The sequence below is a fragment of the Salarias fasciatus genome, chromosome 11 (assembly GCF_902148845.1).
Source record: "Salarias fasciatus chromosome 11, fSalaFa1.1, whole genome shotgun sequence".
Classification (NCBI taxonomy): domain Eukaryota; kingdom Metazoa; phylum Chordata; class Actinopteri; order Blenniiformes; family Blenniidae; genus Salarias; species Salarias fasciatus.
In genome coordinates, this window is record NC_043755.1 from 28240666 (window position 1) to 28264840 (window position 24175).

The 24175-nt window shown below is 49.3% G+C and overlaps 1 protein-coding gene across 1 annotated transcript in view; it reads right to left on the minus strand.

Annotated features, from left to right (window-relative positions):
* Positions 1–6354: 6354 nt before the first annotated feature.
* The window catches only part of LOC115397304 (glycerol-3-phosphate dehydrogenase 1-like protein), a 58242-nt gene continuing 40421 nt past the window's right edge, over positions 6355–24175 (minus strand). Inside the window, exons 6-9 of the mRNA XM_030103548.1 lie at positions 8419–8531; positions 7965–8201; positions 7631–7737; positions 6355–7404 (exon numbers count right to left, since the gene is read on the minus strand). Of these exons, the coding sequence (XP_029959408.1) occupies positions 7308–7404; positions 7631–7737; positions 7965–8201; positions 8419–8531 (554 nt within the window). The 3' untranslated portion in view covers positions 6355–7307. The remainder of the gene's footprint in view (positions 7405–7630; positions 7738–7964; positions 8202–8418; positions 8532–24175) is intronic.

Genomic DNA, 24175 nt, shown 5'->3' on the forward strand with positions numbered 1-24175 from the left:
GTCAGCCTTGCTTCACTTGGACTGAGCAGCTGTGAGGAGGGTGGTAGGAACCCTGCTCACTGAAACACTCCACATGTGCGGACTGCTTTACGGCATGCGTCACATCATGATAGAACATTGTTTATCCATTAGATTCATGACCTCGTCGCTATCCGTCCTTCACACAGCCGCTGGAAACAAATGAAGGCGAGTTCAGTCCGACAGCACGCCACCGGGAGCAGCATTTTACCACGCCACGCGCTAGGCCTCATGGGAACTGTAGTATTCCTTCAGGCAAAACACTACCGCTTTGTCCACTGGCGCCGCCGAAATCAACGGAAACTGAAAGTTCCTTAGTGTTGCTTTAATAAAGAAATTTTCCCAAATCCATCATCGAGAAATTCAATCCTAAATTTTTTTCTCCAAAAAAGAAGCTCACATTTTAAGATCTAAATTCTTCAAGTTTCCAATTCCCCCCAAAATGAAAGAAAATCATTTCAAAATTTTGAATAGAATCTATCTCTCAGCTGATTTCTTAAGCAAACGATTAGGTTTTGAGAATGACAACTGCTCCCTTTGTAATGAACACACTGAAACTCCAGCTGGTTTGTTTTATGAATGTGTGTATTCTGAAGCCTTTTGGGATGACCTACATCACTGGTTATCTAAGTATGTACCACTTCCTGCTTTTGAATGTGAAAATATTTTGTATGGATTTGTAATGAATAACTTCTTGCTAGACATGTTAGTGAATGTGATTGTAATACTAGGAACATTTTTCATACACAAATGCAGATTTCTGAAATCTAAGCCTATTTTTAATGTGTTTCATAAAGAAATGACTCTATTCTTCTCATCATTGAAACATGTGAAAAAACGGACTGCTGTGAAACTTTCTAACATGATTGAAGATATCAAACTCATGGACAACCCCTAACCCATTGGACATTCATGTGGACGGACCCCTCTTATTTTATTAGTTTTATTTTATTTGCTCTCTTCTTTCTATCTTGTATGACTTTTTGTGTTACTTTTCGTACCTCTTTGCACGACTGTTGATGTTGCCTGAGTTCAATTAAAAAAAAAAAAAAGCCTTGTCAACAGACCCAACACAAGAAGAAGAGGCTTTAATACAGTTTTTCTCCAGTGGCTTGGCTCATTTCTTGAATCAGATTAAATTCTCAAAACTCTAAGACCATTTGTCAAAACGGTCTCACAGTTCAGCTCACCTTACTAAAGCTCTTCTCCCTCCCACAACTGCTGTCTCATGTTTCAAAGCTTCATTTCTTTCCCATATAAACAGTAGAGTCTCCAAAATGCAAATCTCCTTCTCAACAGCTTGGGCTCATTTCTCCAGGCAGACCAGACGTTCTCAGTTCTCGTGGTCCAAAAAGGTTCATTGGTCTTCCAAGTTATAATCCAAAACAGAGGTTCTTTTCCAAAGACCAGGGAGGTATTTTGTTGTTTACCTGACGTTTCGGCAGCGGTCAGCTGTCTTCTTCAGAGAGTCACGTGATGTTGTTGTGACGTATCTTGTCAGCTGATTTATACAGGTTTTGGCGCTATTCTCCCTCTAGTGGAAGCGGGAGAACAGCGCCATCTGCAGTCCGACTTCTTGAGTACAGCATCCCAGGTGTGTGAAAGCAGAAAGGCCCCCTCATCCCGGTTCACTGTCTCGGGGGCACGTTTCTGAATTTCAATAGCCTCTTTTATCCAGCGTCGGTGTTTGTTCTCTTCTGTCCCGATGACTCTCGCTCCGTCCCAATCCAGAATGTGATTTTCTCTCTTACAATGATCTGAAATGGCCGACTTGAGTTGTTCCTGTTCAGCTTTTCTTTTTGTTGCTCGTGTTAGTGCTGTGCTGGTTTCTTTCTCACATTCTGTCTTGTGTTCCTTTTTTCGTGTGCTGAAAGTCCTCCCTGTCTCTCCAATGTATGTTTTGTTACATAACTTAAATGGGATTTCGTAGATAATATTGCATTTTTGTTCCGGTTGTATTCTGTCTTTGGGGTGTGCTAGTATTTGTCTGAGTTTTCTAAATGGTTTTACTGGAGTATTGATGTTATGTTTTTTCATTGCTCTTTGTACTTTCTCTGTGACGCCCCTGATGTATGGGTTCTCAGTTCTCTTGGTTCTCTTGTCAAAACTAACCTGGCAGAAGCCATCTTGACATGAGCAGCAAGGAACTGCTTCTCATGTCAATCTGGGATTTCACTGGGTGAATCCGTTCGGGGAAGGAGGGACTTGCTGCAGAACTCTTTGCGTTCATTGGATGAAGGACACAGTGCACTGCCTAACCATGTTTGGTTTCAGCCAATCACTGCAAAGAGAAAACCTCTTGCTGATCGTTTTTCAAAGACGCAATAGAGGATTCATCCAAAACAGATTTAATTGCTGTCGGGACATCCATTGTTTTCACTAGCCATGCTAATATCATTAGCAGTCCGTCACTTCCTGCTTCCGTCAAAGCTTCATGTCCCGCCCTAAACGACGCCTGATTGATCCGGCTGAAAAAAATCTGAGCGTGATTGGTCGGCTGAAAAAAGTCTGATCCCGAACTCATAAGGCTGGAGCGGTACAAGGTGGATTCTCGAGGTGCGTGAGAACAAATACCGCGAGAATTCAGCTTGTCGGAAAGGTTATGTCAAAACAGCCTGGACAGTTCAGCAGAACCACATGGCTCTCCTGTCAGAGATCACCTCTCTTCCAAAGCGGTTCACTCAGGAGAAGAACTACATTTCTCTCTCAAAGAAATGGTCAATGCCCTCAAAATGTTTTGTCCCTTTGGCAAAAGAATGTTAATGTTTTAACATTAAGGCAGAGGATCATTGAAATACTCCCCCTCAACCTTCCTCTCTGAGCCCAGTGCTTCATTCACAATGGTTCCTGTGATAGTTTTTTTTTCTTTTTTGTGCTGTTTAGCTAACAGAATATATTTTGGATAAGAAAATTTAAAAAAGAAAAACATTTTATTAAGAAGAACCTTCAGGTTTCGATTCACATATTGCTCTCATGCTTCCAAGGAAACTCATTTTATTCACACACAAAGTAGCTTCCATCCATCAGAGTTCAACTTACTGTAAAATAAACACAAAGAAACAAAAAGGATAGTTGTATGAAGCCCACAGTGCTGTAGGTGAAGCTGGAGTTTCACTGGTCACCCTCCTCATCCTCCTCATCCTCCTCACCCTCCCCACCCTCCTCATCCTCCCCACCCTCCTTACCCTCCTCACCCTCCTCATCCTCCTCATCCTCCTCATCCTCCTCACCCTCCTCACCCTCCCCACCCTCCTCATCCTCCTCACCCTCCTCACCCTCCTCACCCTCCTCATCCTCCTCATCCTCCTCACCCTCCTCACCCTCCTCATCCTCCTCACCCTCCTCACCCTCCTCACCCTCCTCACCCTCCTCACCCTCCTCATCCTCTTCACCCTCCCCACCCTCCCCACCCTCCTCATCCTCCTCACCCTCCCCCCTCACCCTCCTCACCCTCCTCACCCTCCTCATCGTTTTGGAGAGAACAACCACGAGACTGAGAATCAATCGACTAGTTTAGATAATAATAATAATAATGATAATAATATTAATACATTTTATTTCATAGCGCCTGTCTTGACACTCAACGTCGCTTTACAAAAGGAATTAAAAACACATTACAAATAAAACAACAGACAAGATAACAAAATGAGTTAAAAGAAAAGAAGAATTGAAGTTACAGATGATATGCAGACTGAAACAGAAGGGTTTTGAGTCTGGATTTGAATTGAGGCAGAGAATCAATGTTGTGGATGTCAGGAGGAGAGAGGTCCAGAGTGGAGGGGCAGAGCAGCTGAAAGCTCTGCTCTCCATGGAGCTGAGGAGGGCAGAGGGCAGAGAGAGGTGGAGAGAGGAGGAAGACCTTGGGGGGGGGGGGGGGGGGGGGGAGGGGGGGGCAACGTGTAGGAGATCAGATAGGGGATACAGTCAGGTCGGCATCAACCCAAGTCGGCCCCGGCCAACTCAGCACCGGCCCCGGGATACAGTCAAGTTGGCATCCAGCCAAGTCGGCCTCACCGGGGGGGGGGGGGGGGGGGGGGGGGGGGGGGGGGGGGCTCAAGTGGCCGAGTTGGTCGGTAATTATAACTGTGCAAATCGTCGCGCCGCAGTCGGCATCAGCTCCAGGATTTGCACAGTTAGAATTATAATGCAGGTGACTGTTTTGATCAAACACCGCCTGGTCACATGATCTGGTCACATGACCAGACAGCCGCTCGCGCTGCGCGCTCGTAGCTAAGCTACTCGGTTCAAACAAGACGTCAAACATGAAGCTCCAGGTCCATTCTCCACCTCTAACCTGTCAGTCACCATCATCACAGTTTGTCCTCCAGTCTCCCGCCTGCTACGTGAGGAGAAGCGGCGCAGCCGGCACGAAAAAAAAAACGTGCAAATTGTCACACTGTAGCTGGCATCGTTGCACTACGATTCCCAGAATGCCTTGGGGACCAGTCACATGACCAGACAGCCGCTAAGCGCTGCGCGCTCGGCTACTCGGTTCAAACAGATCGTGAAAAAACTGTGCAAATCGTGGCGCCGCAGCCGCATCGTGATTAAAAAAAAAAAGAGGCTTTTGGCCGAGTTGGTAAGCAGCTTACAGTCAAGTCGGCACCGACCAACTCGGCCACTTGAGGCCGACTTGGCTGGATGCCAACTTGACTGTATCCCGGGGGCGGTGCCGAGTTGGCCGGGGCCGACTTGGGTTGGTGCCGACTGGACTGTAATCCATCAGATAGGTTGGGGGGGGGGTTGTGGATGGCTTTAAATGTAAACAGAAATATCTTGAAGATGATCCGGAATTTGACCAGGAGCCAGTGGAGCTGCTGGAGGACGGGGGATGTGGTGAGAGGAAGGGGTTTTGCTGAGTTCTGGACCAGGTGGAGCTGATGGAGGGGTTTGTGGGGGACACCAAAGAGGAGAGAGTCGCAGTAGTGGAGGCGGGAGGTGACCAGGCTGTGGACCAGGACGGCAGTGGTCTGAGGGGTCAGGGAGGGGTCAGGGAGGGGAGAGGGAGGGGTGAGAGAGGTGCGAGACAGGGGTGAGAGAGGGGTGAGACAGGGGTGAGAGAGGAGCGGAGGCGGTCTATATTATGTAGGTGGAAGTGTGCAGACCGAGTGATGTTATTAATGTGAGAGTGGAAAGAGAGTGAGCTGTGGAGGACGACACCCAGACTCTAACCTGAGGGGAGGGGACACTGTGTGTCCACTGTGAGGGACAACCTGTTAGATTTGGACAGTGTGGACTTGGTACCAACAAGGAGTTCTGTTTTATCACTGTTTAATTTGAGGTGAACCAGGATTTGATTTCAGAGATGCAGAGGGTGAGGGAGGAGGAGGAGAGAGCAGTCAGCTTTACTGGAGAGAGAGAGCTGGGTGTCTCCGCGTAGCAGGGAAAGTTAATGCCATGTTTCCGGAAAATGTTGCTGAGGGGAGGGAGGTATATGATGAAGAGGAAGAGGAGGAGGGGCCCCAGGACAGAGCCCTGGGGCACTCCAGAAGAAACAGGGGAGGGTGAGAGGTGAAGGACTGAGAGCTCCAGTGAGGGAGGAGTGAAACCAGAGAAGGGGGGAGTGTGTGATGCCAGTGGAGGAGAGTCTATTGAGCAGGATGGAGGGAGAAACAGTGTGGAAGGCCGCCTCCGATGGAGGAGGATGAGGATGGAGACCAAACCGTGGTCAGCTGCCATTAGGAGGTCGTCTGTGATCTTTAATAATGCTGTCTCAGTGCTGTGGCGGGACGGAAACCGGACTGGAAATGTTCATAAAGACTGTTGAGGGTGAGATGGGAGTGGAGTTGAGAGGAGATGAAGGGAAGGTGAGAAATGGGGCGGAGCTTATTGAAGTTGTTGGAATCTAAGGCCCTGTCCACACGGAGCCAAGCTCAGACAAATCCGCACAAATGTCTGTTCTAAGTCACCCGTCGTCCTCACGGAGCCGGCGTCTCAGGGCTCTGAAAACAACAAAGTTTGAAGCCGGGTCCCAGAGTGGAAAAATCTGAAGACGCGCCTGAGACGTCTCCGCTGTTACGCCTTTGCCGCATATATTTATTGAGAGGATTGCGTCATTGCCCCGCCGCACAACAGGACGCATGCGCGGAAGTCTGGCAGAACCACAACAACAATGGCGCTCTACAGTATCGTGTACGTGCTTCAGACGCTCACTTCGCTTTTATGGCTATTGATGCAGAATCTCCGTCTGCTACACCACCACCGACGATCGTCCGTCCACACCAAACTTTCCTTAACTTTTGCTCCGGAGGTCGCCATCTTTTGTGTTGCACTGCAGCGCCGCCAGTGGGCTTGGCATATGTATTACAGCGTTTACATGCGTCTTCAGTTCACTAATGTGGACGCTTTTTTTTTTTTTTTGCTGACTCCGTCTTTACGCAATTCGTTTTGTAAAATATGACCGTTTTGGCTCCGTGTGGACAGAACCTAAACCAGGTTTCTTCAGGACGGGGCTGACAGCTGCAGATTTAAAAAGAGCGGGAACAGTTCCAGAGGACGAGGAGGAGTGGATGATGGCTGATATGAGGGGGAGTAGAGAGGGAGTAGATAGACGTGATATATTCATTTGGAGAAGGATACATCTATACTGTGAGAGTAAAGCATGATAGTAAAGCATGTTCTGAGACATTGAGACGTGGACAAAGACAGTTGAGATGTGATAAAATGGATGAGAAATACTGTTATGTTGTGAGCAGTTGCAGAGTAGTTTGTCCATGTTGTTTTGAGAATATAATTTCTGTTTTAAGAAATGAGCCAAACCAATGGAGAAAAACTGTAAACCAAGAAACATCAGTATCTTCTGCAGGGCTCAGGGAAGACAGACTTCTAAACTTTATTCTGACCACATTTTGGCCGTTTTCCTGCCCGCTCCGACTGGAATTTGCCAGAAAAATGAGTCTGTTGTCCCCGTTTGGCAAGGTGTGTGTTCTGTTAGCTGTGTGCCTACAGTCCAATAGGCTTCTGCCCTGAACCCGCGAGTCAGCTTTTCACTTAAACGAGAAATATCGTCACGATGAATCTCACGAAACAGCTGTCCCATCCAAACAGCTGTATCATGTGGTGATACAGGGGCCTGTACCTCAGAGACAAGATGAAAGGATCAGATTATCGGGCAGCTGTTCAGGCCTTCAGGCACCCAGCGTATGTCCAGGATATCCAAAAAGATGAAAAGGACTTTGCACAATGTTAGTTGTCACCTAGATACTGAAACCACCTGGATTTGAATGGTGGTTGAACTGAAACAGAGTCATCGGGTGGAGCAGCTGCTGGGCAGAGTCGTGGAGAGTCAATTATCGGTACTCAGGGTGGATCTGCAGGCAGGACACCAGCTCTGAAACCGGGCGGCCCTGGAAGCAGATCTGATAGACGGCAGTGAACAGAGGAAACCTGCAAGCGACACAAAACATGTCCAGTAAGGCACATCACAGGGGAGAGCATCAGCTGTTCCACAAACGAGGAGGATCAGCTGATCAACACACCATGAGGATCAGCTGATCAACACACCATGAGGATCAGCTGATGAAAACAGGAGGAGAAGAGCTCAGAGTGGCTTCCCTTTCAGGCCATCCAAAGACAGAATGACAGAGTAGGAGTGTTGAGAAAGTGTACGCACTTGCTGAGCAGGCCTCTCTGCTGCAGGATGTGGAAGACCTGAGCCGAGGTGGCCGGACCTTGGAGCTTCTGTCCATTCAACATCTCCGTCTCCAGATCCACAATGCTCTGAGAAATGGAACCAGGAATGGGACCAAGAATTCAAAAGCACTTCAAACATAGGGCAGAACCTCGGCCGGAGGCGGAACTTCGGCCGGTGGCCCAGAAATCAGCATTTTTTAGGCAAAGACATCTATTGTTGCTCATACTATCAAGACGTGCCACATGTTTGGATGATTCTCTCAGAAGTGAGAGACAGCACGGTGTTCCACCTGAAGTGCTGTTGGTGCACCTACCTTTCCGGTCTTGGTGAAGGCCTCAGCCACTCGTCGGTTGCGTCCAGCGTAGCAGGTGGCGATGAGGTCGGCCACGCCACAGCTCTCCAGGAAGGTGTCCGTGGAAATGCTGACCTTGTTAGAGAAGAGCTTAGCGAAGGCAATCATCTCCATCAGTCCCAGACGAATCACCGCCGCCTTGGTGTTATCGCCACACTGAAGCCCGTCACAGAAGCCTGCACCAACCGCCACGATGTTCTGCTCCGGCACAGAGACGACCACAGTCACCTCAGGAAAGAACAACCACACCGCCTCATCGGCTCCTTTCAGCATTCTCGGAGTCGGTCTGCTCCACAGATCCACATATCTGCAACGTGTGTGTAGCTTCAGAGCTCCACACTGTGTGTGTGTGTGTGTGTGTGTGTGTGTGTGTGTGTGTGTGTGTGTGTGTGTGTGTGTGTGTGTGTGTGTGTACCTTCAGGGCTCCACACAGCTCCACTGTGTCGGTGTCATCTACCACTTTGATCCTGAAGTTTGGCGTCTGAAGCAGTTGTTTAAAGAGAAGCCCGTTCTCCACCACTCTGCTGCCTGCAAACAGTCATTTGACCTGTGAGACGTCTCTTTGTCTCCGGAGGTGCTGCAGCACGAGGGATGGGTGCCGATCCGAATTCACTACTTTTATAGGTCTCAATCAAATTTCGTTGGTACTACTGAGTACCAGTTCACATAAAGTAAACAGTACCATGTTTCGGGACCTAATCACATCCTTGTGACTGTGAGGGAGTGGAAGATTTCCCAAGCCTGACATGATATACACAGCATAACGTCCCCAGTTGAGGACAGCAGCTCCCCTCCTCGACTGTAAACAGTGGAGGTGGAGACCTGCTTTCCCCTCCTGAGGCGCTGGACAGTTTTGCCAGAATTTCTTTCAGAGGATCATCAAAACTGCCCAATAGAGATGCGCGGATGACTTTTTTTTTCCATCTGCAACCGCTTCTTAAAATCTCCATCCACCTGCTATCCGCCCGCACCAACGACTTTTTATCAGTTTTCAAAACTGAACCCGACCGCCATCCACAGAATAGTTTTTAGGTTTTTAGGAAGATGCTGTTGGTACTGGCCGGGACACAGAAAGGGAGCAGCGCCAGCAGAGCATTGGGAAACATGGAGGAAGCGCATCGGCAGGGCGGGGGGGAAGGGGGGCTCGAGGTGACGGCAGACGAGGGTCTGTCGAGAGTCCGGTGAGGCCCCAGCAGCCAGAGAGGGACCAGCATCACCTCAGACCTCCACAGCGGCAGATCCACTGCCTGCATGCGGCGCGTCTCACCTGCCGGCCGACACTTGTGTTCTACCCTGCAGCGAGACGCCGATCGCCCTTGAAAAGGCCAACAGGGAGACGCTGATCGCCTGCTCAAAAAGTGTTTTTTTATCGTTTTCGTTGGTTTCTTTACGTTTGGAATAATATTTAAAATGTTGCTTTTTTTGTATTTGAGTGCTTCAACCGCAACCCAAATCAAGTCAAAGTCTCCCTATGCACGATTGAGTCAGGCAGCGCCTATCTCCGTTTCCCAGGCCACACAGCTACTGTGAGTAGTGGAAGCTACAGTAGGGGGGGTTAGACCTCTGGTAGCTCTGTGTGTTCGAGCCCCTACCCCATTCTATATATGCCGAGTACCTGGCCAGAAGGCAGTAGGTGCAATTTTTAAGGTCTTTGGTATGACCCGGCCGGGATGCAAATCCACGACCTCCTGGTTGTGAGGCGGATGCTCTACCACTAGACCATCCATCCATCCATCCATCTTCAACCGCTTATCCGGGGCCGGGTCGCGGGGTCAGCAGTCTCAGCAGAGATGCCCAGACTTCCCTGTCCCCAGACACTTCCTCCAGCTCTTCCGAGAAGATCCCAAGGCATTCCCAGGCCAGCCGAGAGACAAAGTCTCTCCAGTGTGTCCTGGGTCTTCCCCGGGGTCTCCTCCCGGTGGGACATGCCCAGAAAACCTCCCCAGGGAGGCGTCCAGGAGGGATCCTAAACAGATGCCCGAGCCACCTCAGCTGGTTCCTCTCGATGTGGAGGAGTAGTGGCTCTACTCCGAGCTCCTCCCTGGTGACTGAGCTCCTCCCCCTGTCTCTAAGGGAGCCCAGCCCCCCTATGGAGGAAGCTCATTTCAGCCGCTTGTATCCGGGATCTTGTCCTTTCGGTCATGACCCAAAGCTCATGACCATAGGTGAGGGTGGGAACGTAGACTGACCGGTAAATCGAGAGCTTTGCCTTTCGGCTCAGCTCCTTCTTCACCACAACGGATCGATACAACGACCGCATCACTGCAGCTGCTGCACCGATCCGCCTGTCAATCTCACCTCCATCCGTCCCCCACTGTGAACAAGACCTCAAGATACTTAAACTCCTCCGCTTGGGCCAGAGTCTCTCCACCGACCTGGACAGGGCAAGCCACCTTGTTCCGGTTGAGGACCATGCCCTTGGATTTGGAGGTGCTGATCCTCATTCCTGTCGCTTCACACTCGGCTGCGAACCGCCCCAGTGCATGCTGTAGGTCCGGGTTCGACGGAGCCAACAGTACAACATCATCTGCAAAAAGCAGAGATGAAATCCTGTGGTCCCCAAACTGGACCCCCTCCGGCCCCTGGCTGCACCTAGAAATTCTGCCCATAAAAATAATGAACAGAACCGGTGACAAAGGGCAGCCCTGCCCGAGTCCAACATGCACTGGGAACAGGTACGACTTACTGCCGGCAATGTGGACCAGACTCCTACTCCGGTCATACAGAGAATGGACGGCCCTTAACAAGGGGCCCCGGACTCCGTATTCCCGGGGCACCCCCCACAAGACACCACGAGGGACGCGGTCGAACGCCTTCTCCAGGTCCACAAAACACATGTGGACTGGTTGGGCAAACTCTCATGAGCCCTCGAGCACCCTATGGAGGGTGTAGAGCTGGTCCACTGTTCCACGACCAGGACGAAAACCGCATTGTTCCTCCTGAATCCGAGGTTCGACTATCGGTCGGATCCTCCTTTCCAGTACCCTGGAATAGAATTTCCCGGGGAGGCTGAGAAGTGTGATCCCCCTATAGTTGGAGCACATCCTCCGGTCCCCCTTTTTAAACAGGGGGACCACCACCCCGGTCTGCCAATCCAGAGGCACTGTTCCCGACCGCCACGCGATGTTGCAGAGACGTGTCAACCAAGACAGTCCTGAACATCCAGAGACTTGAGGTACTCAGGGCGAATCTGGTACTCAGATTCGCCCTGAGTACCACTAGGCCATCACTCTGGTAACCGCAACCCGTCATTAAAATTGTGATTTTTCGAAACGTCATCCACCCGATCCGCGGTTTTCCGCGGGCTCCGAGGGTCCAACCACAATCCATACATCTCTACTGCCCAGAAACTGACTGGCTGCCCTCTTCCATCTCTGGAGGAGATTTATCAGACCCGCTGCCTTCGGAGAGCCTGGCGCATCAACGGGTACTGTTCAAAAGGCCCTATTGATGTGTAATGTTTGTATGGTTCTGACATTCAGGGTCATAGCTCAGTTGTCCACTAGAGGGCACTCCAACCTAGTATAGGTGTAGCTGTGGGGAGAAGAAGAACTTGGAGGAAAATATGCTCTGTGAAGCTAATCTTTGCCTGCTGCTATTACACCTAAGGACTGACCAAGAAGGGTTTGCGTACATAAGAAGTAAGTTGGAGACTTCTGGGGGTGTTGTTTGTGCCTTATAGAGTCAGTTTGCTGTGGGATAGTTATCTAGTTTAGCAGCCTGAGTCTGCATGCTGGTAACCTGAGCTAAGTTCATGCTACATGCTAGGGTCTGTGCAGGCCTGTGTTTATTGCTTTGTAGATGTGTATAAATGTGTGTGTTAGAGATATGTGTGCATTGTCAAGATATACTTCAGCTGGTGATTTTGTTACTGTTATACTGCATGTATGGGTACTGAGTACACCTTGTTTGTGATTTGCAGAAAACCAAACCTAAACCTGAACCAAACAAACCTTTAATACAAAGACTTAAACTTCAGTCTGCCTCATCATTGACCTCAGTCCTGATCGGTGTCCCAAGTTCCACCTGAATATTCATCCTGGCCTTAAAGCAGTGTTCTGGCCGACACTCCAGGGTAGTGGCAGCTGTAAATACTTTCCAGCACTTTTCCAGCCCACCGAGATCGAGCTATCTCACCAACATTAATGGTCCTTCGAGCCGGATGAGCTGTCTCTGCCCTATCAAGATGGATGATATTCAGAACTTCTCAGCGCTTGGTGCACGCCCTCGACGTAACACACGTCGACCTATTCGTTATGAAGATTATGAGACTGATCTAACCCAGGTGTGGTGCGCACTACATGGAGGATGAGGAAACCGCACCACTAGCTGGCGCTACCTATGACCCTTCCCCCTTTTTTGAGCGTTACAGAGAGCCCTCCCCAAGCTATGCTACACCTATAAGAGCAGAGCTAAAAGAGATAAAACGTGAGCGGCTTCTGCTTCAGCAGTCCCAGGAGAATATGAGGGCAGGACTAGCTGATATCCAAGTTCTTCATGCCAGTATGCAGCAGATGCTGAACCGAGTTGAGAATCTGCAGCTCACCCCTGCACCAGCAGTTGCTGCCATCCACCACTACCCAGATCCTGTTGAAGAAGAAGAGGATTGGCCTTCAACCCCCACCCCCAGTTGTGTTCATAGAGGAACCAGTTTCCAGTCATCACCTAAAGAGGGAGTTTTTGGCCACACAGCAGAGTCATCCTAACCTACCGTATCCGGCGGTCACACCCCAGTCCAAGGCTCATCCCTCAGTGCCACCTCCCCGAGCACACCCCACACCGGTTGCATCATTGCCACCTCCTCCACCCCCTCCTGACTCATCATGGAGGCCACCAACAGTCCAGACACTCCCCAGCCCAGTTGTAACTCCAGAGTTCACCTACAGGGGGCCTCGTCCGAGCATTCCTAAGCTCACTCACAGGGATCCTGGGGAATTTGCCCGCCTGAAGATGGCACTGGATAACTTACTGCCCCCTGAGAGCTCAGAGTTATTCAAATATCAAGTCTTATTAGACCACCTGGACCTGGAGGAGGCAAAGTTAATAGCGGATGCCTATCTTCACTCTTCCACACCCTACAGTGACACTATGCAGGCTCTCAATGAGAAGCTGGGCCAGCCCCACCAGCTTGCCCTAAAAAGAATCGCAGCCGTGATGAACTCACCTGACATCCGCAGAGGGGATGTGGCAGCATTTGAGCGGTTTTCTCTCCAGATACAGTCGCTGGTGGGCATGTTAAAGACTTTGGGCCCCCATGGCGAGGCGGAACTTCAGTGTGGCTCCCACGTGGCTCGACTCCTGAGCAAGCTTCCCCCTGAGCAGAGAGCTGAGTTCCGTCGCTGCATGTTCAACCACTCCAGCCAGGTTTACACCCTCGAGGACCTGGCCACATGGCTGAAGTATGAGTCATGGTGTCAGGATTTTGACGGCCTGTCCACTCCAAGAGCTACTAAAGAAAAGCCTGATGCAAGACTCTTCAAGCGCTCCACCACTGTGCTCCATGGTGCGGAAAGTACACCCAAGCCACCAGGTCACAGCCCTACCAAACCAAAGCAGCAGCCCTACTGTGCTTACTGTGACAACCGTGCCCACCACCTCAGTCAGTGTCCAGACATCATCAAGCTAAGCCAAGAGCAACTGACTGACTGGATCAAGGTAAACAAGAGGTGCTGGCGCTGCGCCCGGTCTCATCAGGCAGCACAGTGCACCCTCAAGAAGCCCTGTAATCTGTGTCAAGGTCGCCACCTGCAGGTCCTTCACCAAGTGAACTCCAAGTCTCATAGGCCACCTGGATCAGCTCCTGCCTCTGCTGCCCAGGAAGGTGAGAATTCCACCGGGGTGCTGTACCTTGACCGTCCCACAGAGAGCAGCAGAGTCCTGTTGAAAGTCGTACCAGTCATCCTTCACCACAATGGTAAAGCTCTGAGCACTCATGCTGTATTAGACGATGGATCAGAGAGAACCATGCTGCTGCATGCTGCCGCCCAGAAGCTCAACCTCCAGGGTATCCCAGAGACGCTTCCCCTGCGCACCATCAGACAAGATCTGCAAACTCTCCATGGTGCTTGTGTTTCATTTGATGTCTCCCCGAGTGGCAGCTCCAAACTGAAGTTCAGGGTCAACAACGCCTTTACCGCTACCCGCATCGACCTGGCAGAGTACAGCTACCCAACCAAGTTGCTTCAACAGAGGTACAAGCATCTCCGGGGCCTCCCCCTCCAGTCATTCAAGAAGGTCAAACCCCTGCTACTCATTGGCAGTGACCACCCTCACCTCATCACCCCAACTGAAGCCGTACAGCTCGGTCCCCCAGGTGGCCCAGCAGCAATGCACACCAGGTTAGGTTGGACCCTACAGGGCCCCTCCAGTCTCATCTGCTCATCATCTTCATCACAGCAGTGCCTTTTCACCACCACCACCACCCCTCAGGTCAGTGAGCTACTGAAACACGTTGAGAAGTTATGGCAGGCAGATGTTATTCCCGCCAAGGAAGGCAAGGTAGTTACACGCTCGCGAGAAGATAACTACGCTGTTGACCTGCTTGACCTGAAGACAGTTCGTGTTGAGGTGGAAGGTGTCCACCGCTATGCTACCCCTCTTCTCCGCCGCAAGAACATGCCAACCCTTAAGGCTGCCCCCGCCGCAGTCCTGCCCAGTCTGAGAGGTATCGAGAGACGCCTCCAGAAAGATCCAGAACGAGCTCAGATCTACAGCGCTGAGATAGAGAAGTTGGTCCAGGCTGGCTCTGTGGTGAAGTTGTCCCCTTCCGAGATCACTGACGCAAATGAGTCGTGGTACATACCACACCACCTTGTCAGCCATAATGGAAAACATCGTCTTGTGTTTAACTGTTCATTCCAGTTTCAGGGCCAGACCCTCAATGAACAGCTTCTCCCTGGGCAAACCTTGGGAGCATCCCTCCTTGGTGTCCTCCTCAGATTCCGGGAGCATGCGGTGGCAGTCAGCGGTGACATAAAGGGCATGTTCCACCAGATTCGTCTTCTCCCTGAGGATCGATCCCTCTTGCGCTTCGTGTGGCGTGACCTGCACCCCAAGGAACTTGTTTCAATCTATGAGTGGCAAGTTCTCCCCTTCGGCACAACTTGTAGCCCATGTTGTGCAACCTATGCTCTGCAGCGTCACACCCGAGACAACGTTCAAGGTGACGAACAGCTCCGCCACTCTGTGGAACAATGCTTCTACGTGGATAACCTACTCCAGAGTGTGCCCACCCCAGAAGAAGCACAGGACCTGGTGGACAAGCTGAGAGCCCTCTTATCATCTGCTGGATTCATCCTTCGTCAGTGGGCCAGCAACGAATCCAGTGCTATCAGTCACCTCCCTGCAGACCTCAGATCCACCAGTACAGAACTGTGGCTTACTCAAGATCAAACTGATGCTGCTGAATCCACTCTGGGCCTGAGCTGGCATTTCCCTACCGACACCTTGGGCTACAAGCACCGCCCCATCAGCTACAGCACTCCCACCATGCGAAACATTTACAAAGTTCTTGCAAGCCAGTATGACCCTTTAGGCTTCATCCTGCCATACACCACCCGGGCCAAGATGCTGGTGAGACACCTTTGGGACCAACAGAGAGGCTGGGATGACCCTCAGCTACCCCCAGAGCTATTACAGCAGTGGAAAACCTGGGAAGAAGAGTTGCAGTTTCTCCCTCAAGTCCTGCTGCCCCGTCCTTACCTGCCGCCACACCTCACGGAGTTCGTCAGAGAAAGGGAGATACACATATTTTGTGACGCATCTGAACAAGCCTACGGTGCAGTGGCCTACCTGCGAACAGTGATGAATGATGGCAGCTCACATCTGGCATTCCTGATGGCTCGTTCAAGAGTTTCTCCCAAGCGTGTGCTCTCCATGCCCAGACTCGAGCTGTGTGGCGCCCTCTCAGGAGCTCAACTCTCCAGTGTCCTCGCTAAGGAGCTCACCCTCACCATCAAGAGAACTGTGCTATGGTGTGATTCTACCACAGTACTTACCTGGCTGAGCTCTGAATCGTGCCGCTTCAAAGTTTTTGTTGGCACCCGCATAGCTGAGATCCAGGAACTGACCCATCTTCACACCTGGCGCTATGTGGATTCAGCTCAGAACCCAGCTGATGACATAACCAGGGGAAAGTCGCTTCTGGAATTGAGCAGACCCAACAGGTGGAGTCAAGGTCCCCCTTTCCTGATCCAATCACCAGACTAGTGGCCTGAAGAGCCGAGTGGTGCCAGCATTGAGCCTCCAGACCCTACTGAGCTCCGCAAAGACACCTTCTGTGGAGTTTCTACCACAACCAACTCTGCCACCCCAAACACCAGTGATTACAACACCTGGACACAGCTGCTGGACGCAACTATCTCACAGTTGCATGGGGCGGCCACCAGAGGTGAAACCTTCTCTGCTGAGGACTACCGTCAAGCGGAACTCTGGGCCCTGAGAAGAGCTCAGCAGGAGAGTTTTGCTGAGGAATACGGTCTTCTCAAGGCCAACAGACCCATCAGCCGCAGCAGTCGTCTCATTGCACTCGCCCCTGAGTTCGACTCAGAGAATGAGGTCATCCGAGTAGGAGGGCGTCTTCGTCGCTCAGAAGATCTCCCCTATTCCAGCCTCCATCCATTGGTCTTGGATCCAGCACACCCAGTCACTCGTCTGCTCATACAGGACATCGACAGTCGTCTCTGTCACCCAGGACCAGAAAGAGTCTTCGCGGAGATCCGACGTTCCTATTGGGTCCTGAGAGGCAGGGAAGCAGTTCGGCGCTTCCAGAGAACCTGTCCTGAGTGTCGCCGATGGAGATCAAAACCCACAGTTCCCAAGATGGCCGACCTGCCAGTTGCTCGTCTCCGCCTTTACAAGCCTGCCTTTTATTCAATGGGTTTGGACTGCTTCGGACCCTTTGAAGTCAAGTTAGGACGCCGTGTGGAGAAGAGGTGGGGCATCATCTTTAAGTGCCTTACCATCCGAGCTGTCCACCTTGATGTCCTCACCTCCCTCGATGCTGACGCTTTCCTCATGGCGCTCCGACGGTTCATTGCTCGGAGAGGAACCCCTGCAGAGCTGTATTCGGACCAAGGCACCAACTTCCGTGGTGGAGAGAATGAACTCCAGGCAGCTTTTACCTCCATGACCTCTGACCTCCAAAGGATCCTTGCTCCACAGAAGATCCTCTTCCGTTTTAATCCTCCAGCAGCTCCTCATTTTGGGGGAGTGTGGGAGCAGGAGATTCGATCAGTCAAGACAGCACTGTACACCACAGTTGGAGCCCAACCCCTGCAAGAAGAAGTCCTTCGCACTGTCCTCGTGGAGGTGGAGGGCATCTTGAACTCGAAGCCACTGGGTTACGTCCCATCTGACATCAGTGATCCTGATCCAGTAACCCCCAACTGCCTCTTGATGGGGCGGCCAGATGGATCACTTCCCCAAGTGGTCTACCTAAAGAATGAACTCCTGAGTCGCCGGAGGTGGAAGCACTCCCAGGTGCTCGCTGACCACTTCTGGTCGAGTTTCATCCGGCTGTATCTTCCTGGTTTGCAGTCCCGACAGAAGTGGCAGACAGCCTCTGCTGACATCACTGAAGATTCTGTGGCGATGATCGTGGATCCACAGCTGCCTCGGGCTTCCTGGCTCATCGGTCAGATTTCCAAGGTCCACCTCAGTCCTGATGGCCACATCAGGTCTGCTGACATCAAAGTGAAGGACAGAACTTTCACCCGACCTGTGGCACGGCTGGTGATCCTGCCGGCCCTCCCGGATGAAGACGAAGTACAGTCACCTTAAGTTGTTGATACAGTTGCCTTTTGTTTGAGCAAATGTACTTCATACATTTGGGGGCGGCTGTTCAAAAGGCCCTATTGATGTGTAATGTTTGTATGGTTCTGATATTCAGGGTCATAGCTCAGTTGTCCACTAGAGGGCACTCCAACCTAGTATAGGTGTAGCTGTGGGGAGAAGAAGAACTTGGAGGAAAATATGCTCTGTGAAGCTAATCTTTGCCTGCTGCTATTACACCTAAGGACTGACCAAGAAGGGTTTGCGTACATAAGAAGTAAGTTGGAGACTTCTGGGGGTGTTGTTTGTGCCTTATAGAGTCAGTTTGCTGTGGGATAGTTATCTAGTTTAGCAGCCTGAGTCTGCATGCTGGTAACCTGAGCTAAGTTCATGCTACATGCTAGGGTCTGTGCAGGCCTGTGTTTATTGCTTTGTAGATGTGTATAAATGTGTGTGTTAGAGATATGTGTGCATTGTCAAGATATACTTCAGCTGGTGATTTTGTTACTGTTATACTGCATGTATGGGTACTGAGTACACCTTGTTTGTAATTTGCAGAAAACCAAACCTAAACCTGAACCAAACAAACCTTTAATACAAAGACTTAAACTTCAGTCTGCCTCATCATTGACCTCAGTCCTGATCGGTGTCCCAAGTTCCACCTGAATATTCATCCTGGCCTTAAAGCAGTGTTCTGGCCGACACTCCAGGGTAGTGGCAGCTGTAAATACGTTTCAGCACCATATAGTTTTTTCCAGCCCACCGAGATCGAGCTATCTCACCAACAGCCCATCCACCACCTCTCCCAACTCCCACCCTCAGGGAGGCGTTTCAGGGCAGTAAGGACAAAAACAAACTCAAAAACAGCTTCTATCCAAGAGCTGTCATTACCTTGCCTCGTAAACCAGCCCCGCCCACTCCTCATCCAGGTTGGATTTGGAGTTGGGCTCAGTCTGGATAGGAGCCCATAGAAGAGGATTTCTCACAGTCGTGAAAAGGCCGGGTCAATCAGTGTTGCCGCTTTTTATTTTCAAAATTTTTTGGTGAATTTCGGTGGCTAAACCGGAAGAGACACCATCCCTGCGCGTAGCAGAGATTACAGAGATGAACTTCAACCATCGTCTCAAAGCTGCAATAAGTAAAGTTAGAGCCAAAATTCCAAGAATTACAACAATCAAGCAAGAGCCAGAGTCTGCACCTGGTGAGTTTCTAACAGGAAAAGACGTTTTCGCGGGTCTTTGCATGTAGAGAAGCTAGAGCTAATGAACTAATGCTAACCCTTAGAGAAGCGAACGCATTTTGATGGCGTATTTGTTTTGAAGCACTGATTGGCTGAAGTACGCTGTCAGTCAAAGGAGTAACCGACAACCCCTGCAAGAAGTTTCTATGGGCTCCTATCCAGACTGAGCCCAAATCCAAATGTGGATGAGGAGTGGGTGGGGCTGGTTTACCAGGCTAGTCATTACCCTGAACGCTGCAACATAACAAAGAACAAAAAACATGAACCACCAACGTCACATGAGTAAAGCACAAAAAGGGATTGGCAATAACACCAGGGGGGCCAAACACCAGCTACTGGTTGACAGGGCAATCGCCCAAGACTGCAAGGCTCGCAGCATCAACCTGTGCACTGCCTGGATTGATTACAAGAAAGCCTCTGACTCAATGCCACACACGTGGATACTGGAGTGCTTGAAACTGTACAACATCAACAGGACTCCAAGGAGCTTCATTCAGAACTCAACGGGGCTGTGGAAGACCAGTCTAGAGGCCAACTCAAAGCCAGTGGCACAGGTGAGCATCAAATGCGGCATATACCAAGGTGATGCCCTGTCCCCCCTGCTGTTCTGCATTGGCCTGAACCCCCTCAGCCAGATCACTACCAAGAGCAGCTTTGGATACCGGTTCAAGAGCGGAACAACTGTATGCCAAGAATGAGCGTGACATGGACTCCCTGATTCACCTCACCAGGATATACAGCAATGACATCGGGATGTCATTCGGACTGGACAAGTGTGGATGAATGGTATCTAGAAGAGGGAAGGTGATCACAACTGAAGGAGTTGAATTGCCTGAAGGGAACATAACAGATGTGCAGGACAGCTACAAGTACCTGGGGATCCCACAGGTAAATGGTAACCATGAGGAGGCAGCTGGAAAGTCAGCCACAGCCAAATACCTACAGAGAGTAAGACAGGTCCTGAAGAGCCAGCTGAATGGCAAAAATAAGATCCAGGCCATAAACACCTACGCCCTACCTGTAATCAGATACCCTGCTGGCATAATATCCTGGCCACTGGAAGAAATGCAAGCCACTGATATCAAGACAAGAAAGCTCCTTACAATGCACGGAGGGTTCCACCCTAAGTCCAGCATACTGAGGCTGTACACCAAGAGAAAGGAGGGAGGCCGAGGACTAGTGAGTGTCAGAGCCACTATCCAGGAGGAAACCAAGAGCCTCCATGAGTATACCAAGAAGATGGCCCCAGTGATGATCTGCTAAGTGAATGCCTCAGACATCAAAAGCCCAGTAAGGAGGAGCCAGAGGAGCTATCATGGACAGACAAAGCCCTGCATGGCATGGACCACCGACACATTGAAGAAGTGGCTGACATTGGAAAAACATCCCAGTGGCTGGAAAAGGCTGGACTGAAGGACAGCACAGAGGCACTAATCATGGCTGCACAAGAACAGGCCCTGAACACAAGATCAGTAGAGGCCGGGATCTACCACACCAAACAAGACCCCAGGTGCAGACTGTGCAAAGAAGCCCCAGAGACAGTACAGACCATCACAGCAGGGGGTCAGATGCTGGCAGGCAAGGCATACATGGAACGGCACAACCAGGTAGTGGGCATCGTGTACAGGAACATATGTACTGAGTATGGACTGGAGGTCCCAGGGTCAAGATGGGAGACACCTCCAAAGGTGGTCCAGAACAATTGAGCCAAGATCCTGTGGGACTTCCAGATCCAGACTGACCAGCAGGTGACGGCCAATCAACCTGACATAGTGGTGGTGGATAAACAGCAGAAGACAGCTGTGGTGATAGATGTAGCAATCCCAAGTGATGGAACATCAGGAAAAAGGAGCAGGAGAAGCTGGAGAAATACCAAGGGCTGAGGGAAGAGATAGAGAGAGTGTGGGGCGTGAAGACAACAGTGATACCAGTAGTGATCGGGACACTGGGAGCAGGAACCCCCAAGCTGGGAGGATGGCTCCAGCAGAGACCAGGAACAACATCTTTTTTTTTTTTTAGAATCAACTGTTTATTTGAAAAAGGTGCAGAGTGCACAATTATAAGAACATTGAAAAATATTTTAAGAAAACTCTGTAGTTCACGCAAACAAACAAATGGAAAAACAACCCCCCCCCCAAAAAAAAAAAAAGAAAAAAGAAAAACAATCCTTAACCCCCCATCCCCACCCTGTGGCGACAATGTCCCCCCTTACCTTGGATAGTTTCACATGATACTTTGATTAGACCATAATCTAAATATTACAGGTTATACATCACATCACAAAACAATTAAAACAAAGAAGGAGAAGGAACAAGCAGCAAATACATCAGACCAACATCTTTTTCATCTCTGAAATTGCCAAAGACCACATTCGAACAGTCTTTGCCTTCGCTCCATGCATCCTGGCGACAGATCGTTCCATGTAAAGAATGTCCAGATATGACAGCAACCACTGTGTCTGGTTGAGGGTATGTGGGGGTTTCCACTGTAGTGCCAACATCTTTTTGGCCGCTGTGAGGCCAGCAAAAAGGACACAAGATATAGGAGCTGATAGTTCCAATGATGAAGTATCATTTAGAAGCAATGATTTTGGACAATAGGGTATATTTTCACCAGTTAGGTCTGACAAGACAGATGATACAAGTTTCCAGAATGCAACCACCCCTGGACACTCCCAGTACATATCCAAAAAAAGAGCCCATTTGACCCAGTGAACATAGATCACATGATGGAGAGGGTACAAGTTTCATAAGATGAAGTTTCCTTGGGGTGAGGTATAATCTATGTATTAAATTAAAATGTGTGATTGGGGTTTTATGATGTGATCTCCATATTGTCCCAAACTGTCATCCAATCAATGACTCCATCTGAGAAATCGAGTTCTCTCTCCCAAATCTGGTTAATAGCAAGGGGCTTGCATGATGCTCCTACTAATTGATTATATAATTGGGAAACTAAGCCTGTTGTCCTTGCACCCACATCCACTAATGTATGGAGCTCATGACGGTCAGCCATGACATACTCCTGCGCAAGCTGACCAACTTCCAGCTCTCTAATCAAACTATAAACTGGATCAAGACGTACCTCAGTGACAGAAAACAAAGTGTAAGGATTAAAAACATCTCTTCTTCACTTAAAAACTGCACAACGGGAGTACCGCAGGGCTCCATCTTGGGGCCCTTGCTTTTCAGCCTCTACATCAATGATCTCCCCTCTGTCTGCACTGCAAATGTCATCATGTACGCAGACGACACTGTGGTATGTGTCCATGGCAAAAATGAAATGGATGTGCCAACCATATTAACAGAGCAGATGCAGGGGGTGTCTGACTGGCTGTGTCAAAATTGGTTAACATTAAACACTGACAAAACAGTCGTTATGTACTTTACAAACAAAGTTAAACACTTAAATATTCCAAATATTTTTATTGATGGTAAAAAAAAATCAAACATGTAGATGAATTTACCTATTTGGGTGTGACCTTGGACCAAACTTTAACTTTTAAGAAACATACAATGAAACTTCGAAATACTCTAAAGTTCAGCTTGTCAAACTTTAAGTACATACGGGGATCTTTGACCACTGAGGCTTCCCATCTCTACCTAAACTCCATGATCTTGTCGCGTTTTCTATATCGTATATCGAGTTGGTCACAGGGTTGTGGTACTGCTCTGAGACCTCTTAAATCAATGTATAAATATGCGCTTAAGATCCATGATAGAAAACCCAGGTGTTACCATCATTGTTCTATTCTAACTAAATATCAAATTTTGAACTTGGAAAATCAAATATTCTACTCAAATGTATGCCTTCTTTTCAAAATAATTAAAGGTCTCGCAGCACCTCCACTGAGAACATTTGTAGCCCTGTGTTCTGAAAAAATGAACCGAACAACTCGATCTACAGCCAGAGGAGAATGCAGCGTTCCTAAGTGTGAAACTGTGTTTGCTCGATCAGTCTTCTCTATAACTTCAATGAATTGGTGGAACTCACTACCAACTGAGATTCTTGCGTGGACCAGTTTTAAAACATTTGCACGTTTAACAAAAGAATGGCTGATAAAAAAACAGGTTTGTAGCCACTTTTAAACTGTGGTGTGACGAGTGAGTGAAAGAGCTTGTGTGTAGAAATGGGTGACGATGTGTTTTTTAAGGTAAATGTCTCTCAAATTAAATGTTATGAAATGATCTTAGGATACCAGTTTTGTAAGATATGGTTATCATCATGTTCCATCTACATTTAGAATCAGTTTTTACAGCTTGTAACATCAACCTGCCCAGGGACTACTGGTGGAAATTAGCATTTTTGCTATAACCTGGTACAAAGCATCTCTCCTTTGTGGTTAATGTTATTTTGTACACTGTCCCTGTATAAATAAAACCATACCATACCATGTACGTCCAGAGGTTGCCCCCAAGGGACACCATACATGCGCATGGAAGACCAAAGTTGTAAGTAAAGAAAAAATGAAAACCCTGGCAGGTTGTAGATTGCCCGTAAGTCTGTAAAGGATCTGAGACCTTCATTGTTACAAATGTCAGATAAAACATGTATACCTTTGTTCCTCCATTGATGATAAGAAAAAGGTACTTTCCCAATTAAAAGAGCAAAGTTATGAAAAACAGGACTGTGGGTGTGCCACTTTAGATGTGAGCGTGTAGCTTTCTCTACCAAAAGCCATACTGAGAGAAGAGAGGACAAAATAAGGCCCAGCTTAGCTTTAGCATGCTTAGAAGACAGACCAGAATGCACCAGGTCTTGCAGATGATGAGGGGAAGCCAGATTTTCCTCTATTGCCCGCCAGGACACCGAGATATTAGGGTCAAGCCAGATTGACAATGGACGCAACACATATGCCCAAAAATAAAACTTAAAATTGGGGACAGCTAAACCTCCGTTTTCCCTGCCGCGCTGCAGGGACGCTTGCTTTTCCAGATAAACTTTGTTACGAGCCCATGAATCTTGTCCCAATAACCCTTGGGTGGTGAGAGTGGCAGCATACTTGAGAAAAAATTCACCCTGGGCAAAACATCCAATTTAACAGTGGAGACACGTGTTTGCATAGAAAGTGGGAGAAGGGACCATCTACTCATGTCTGCCTCTATTCTATTCAAAATACCCTGGAAGTTCTTGGTGACAACTGAGTGTAAGGAGGCAAAAA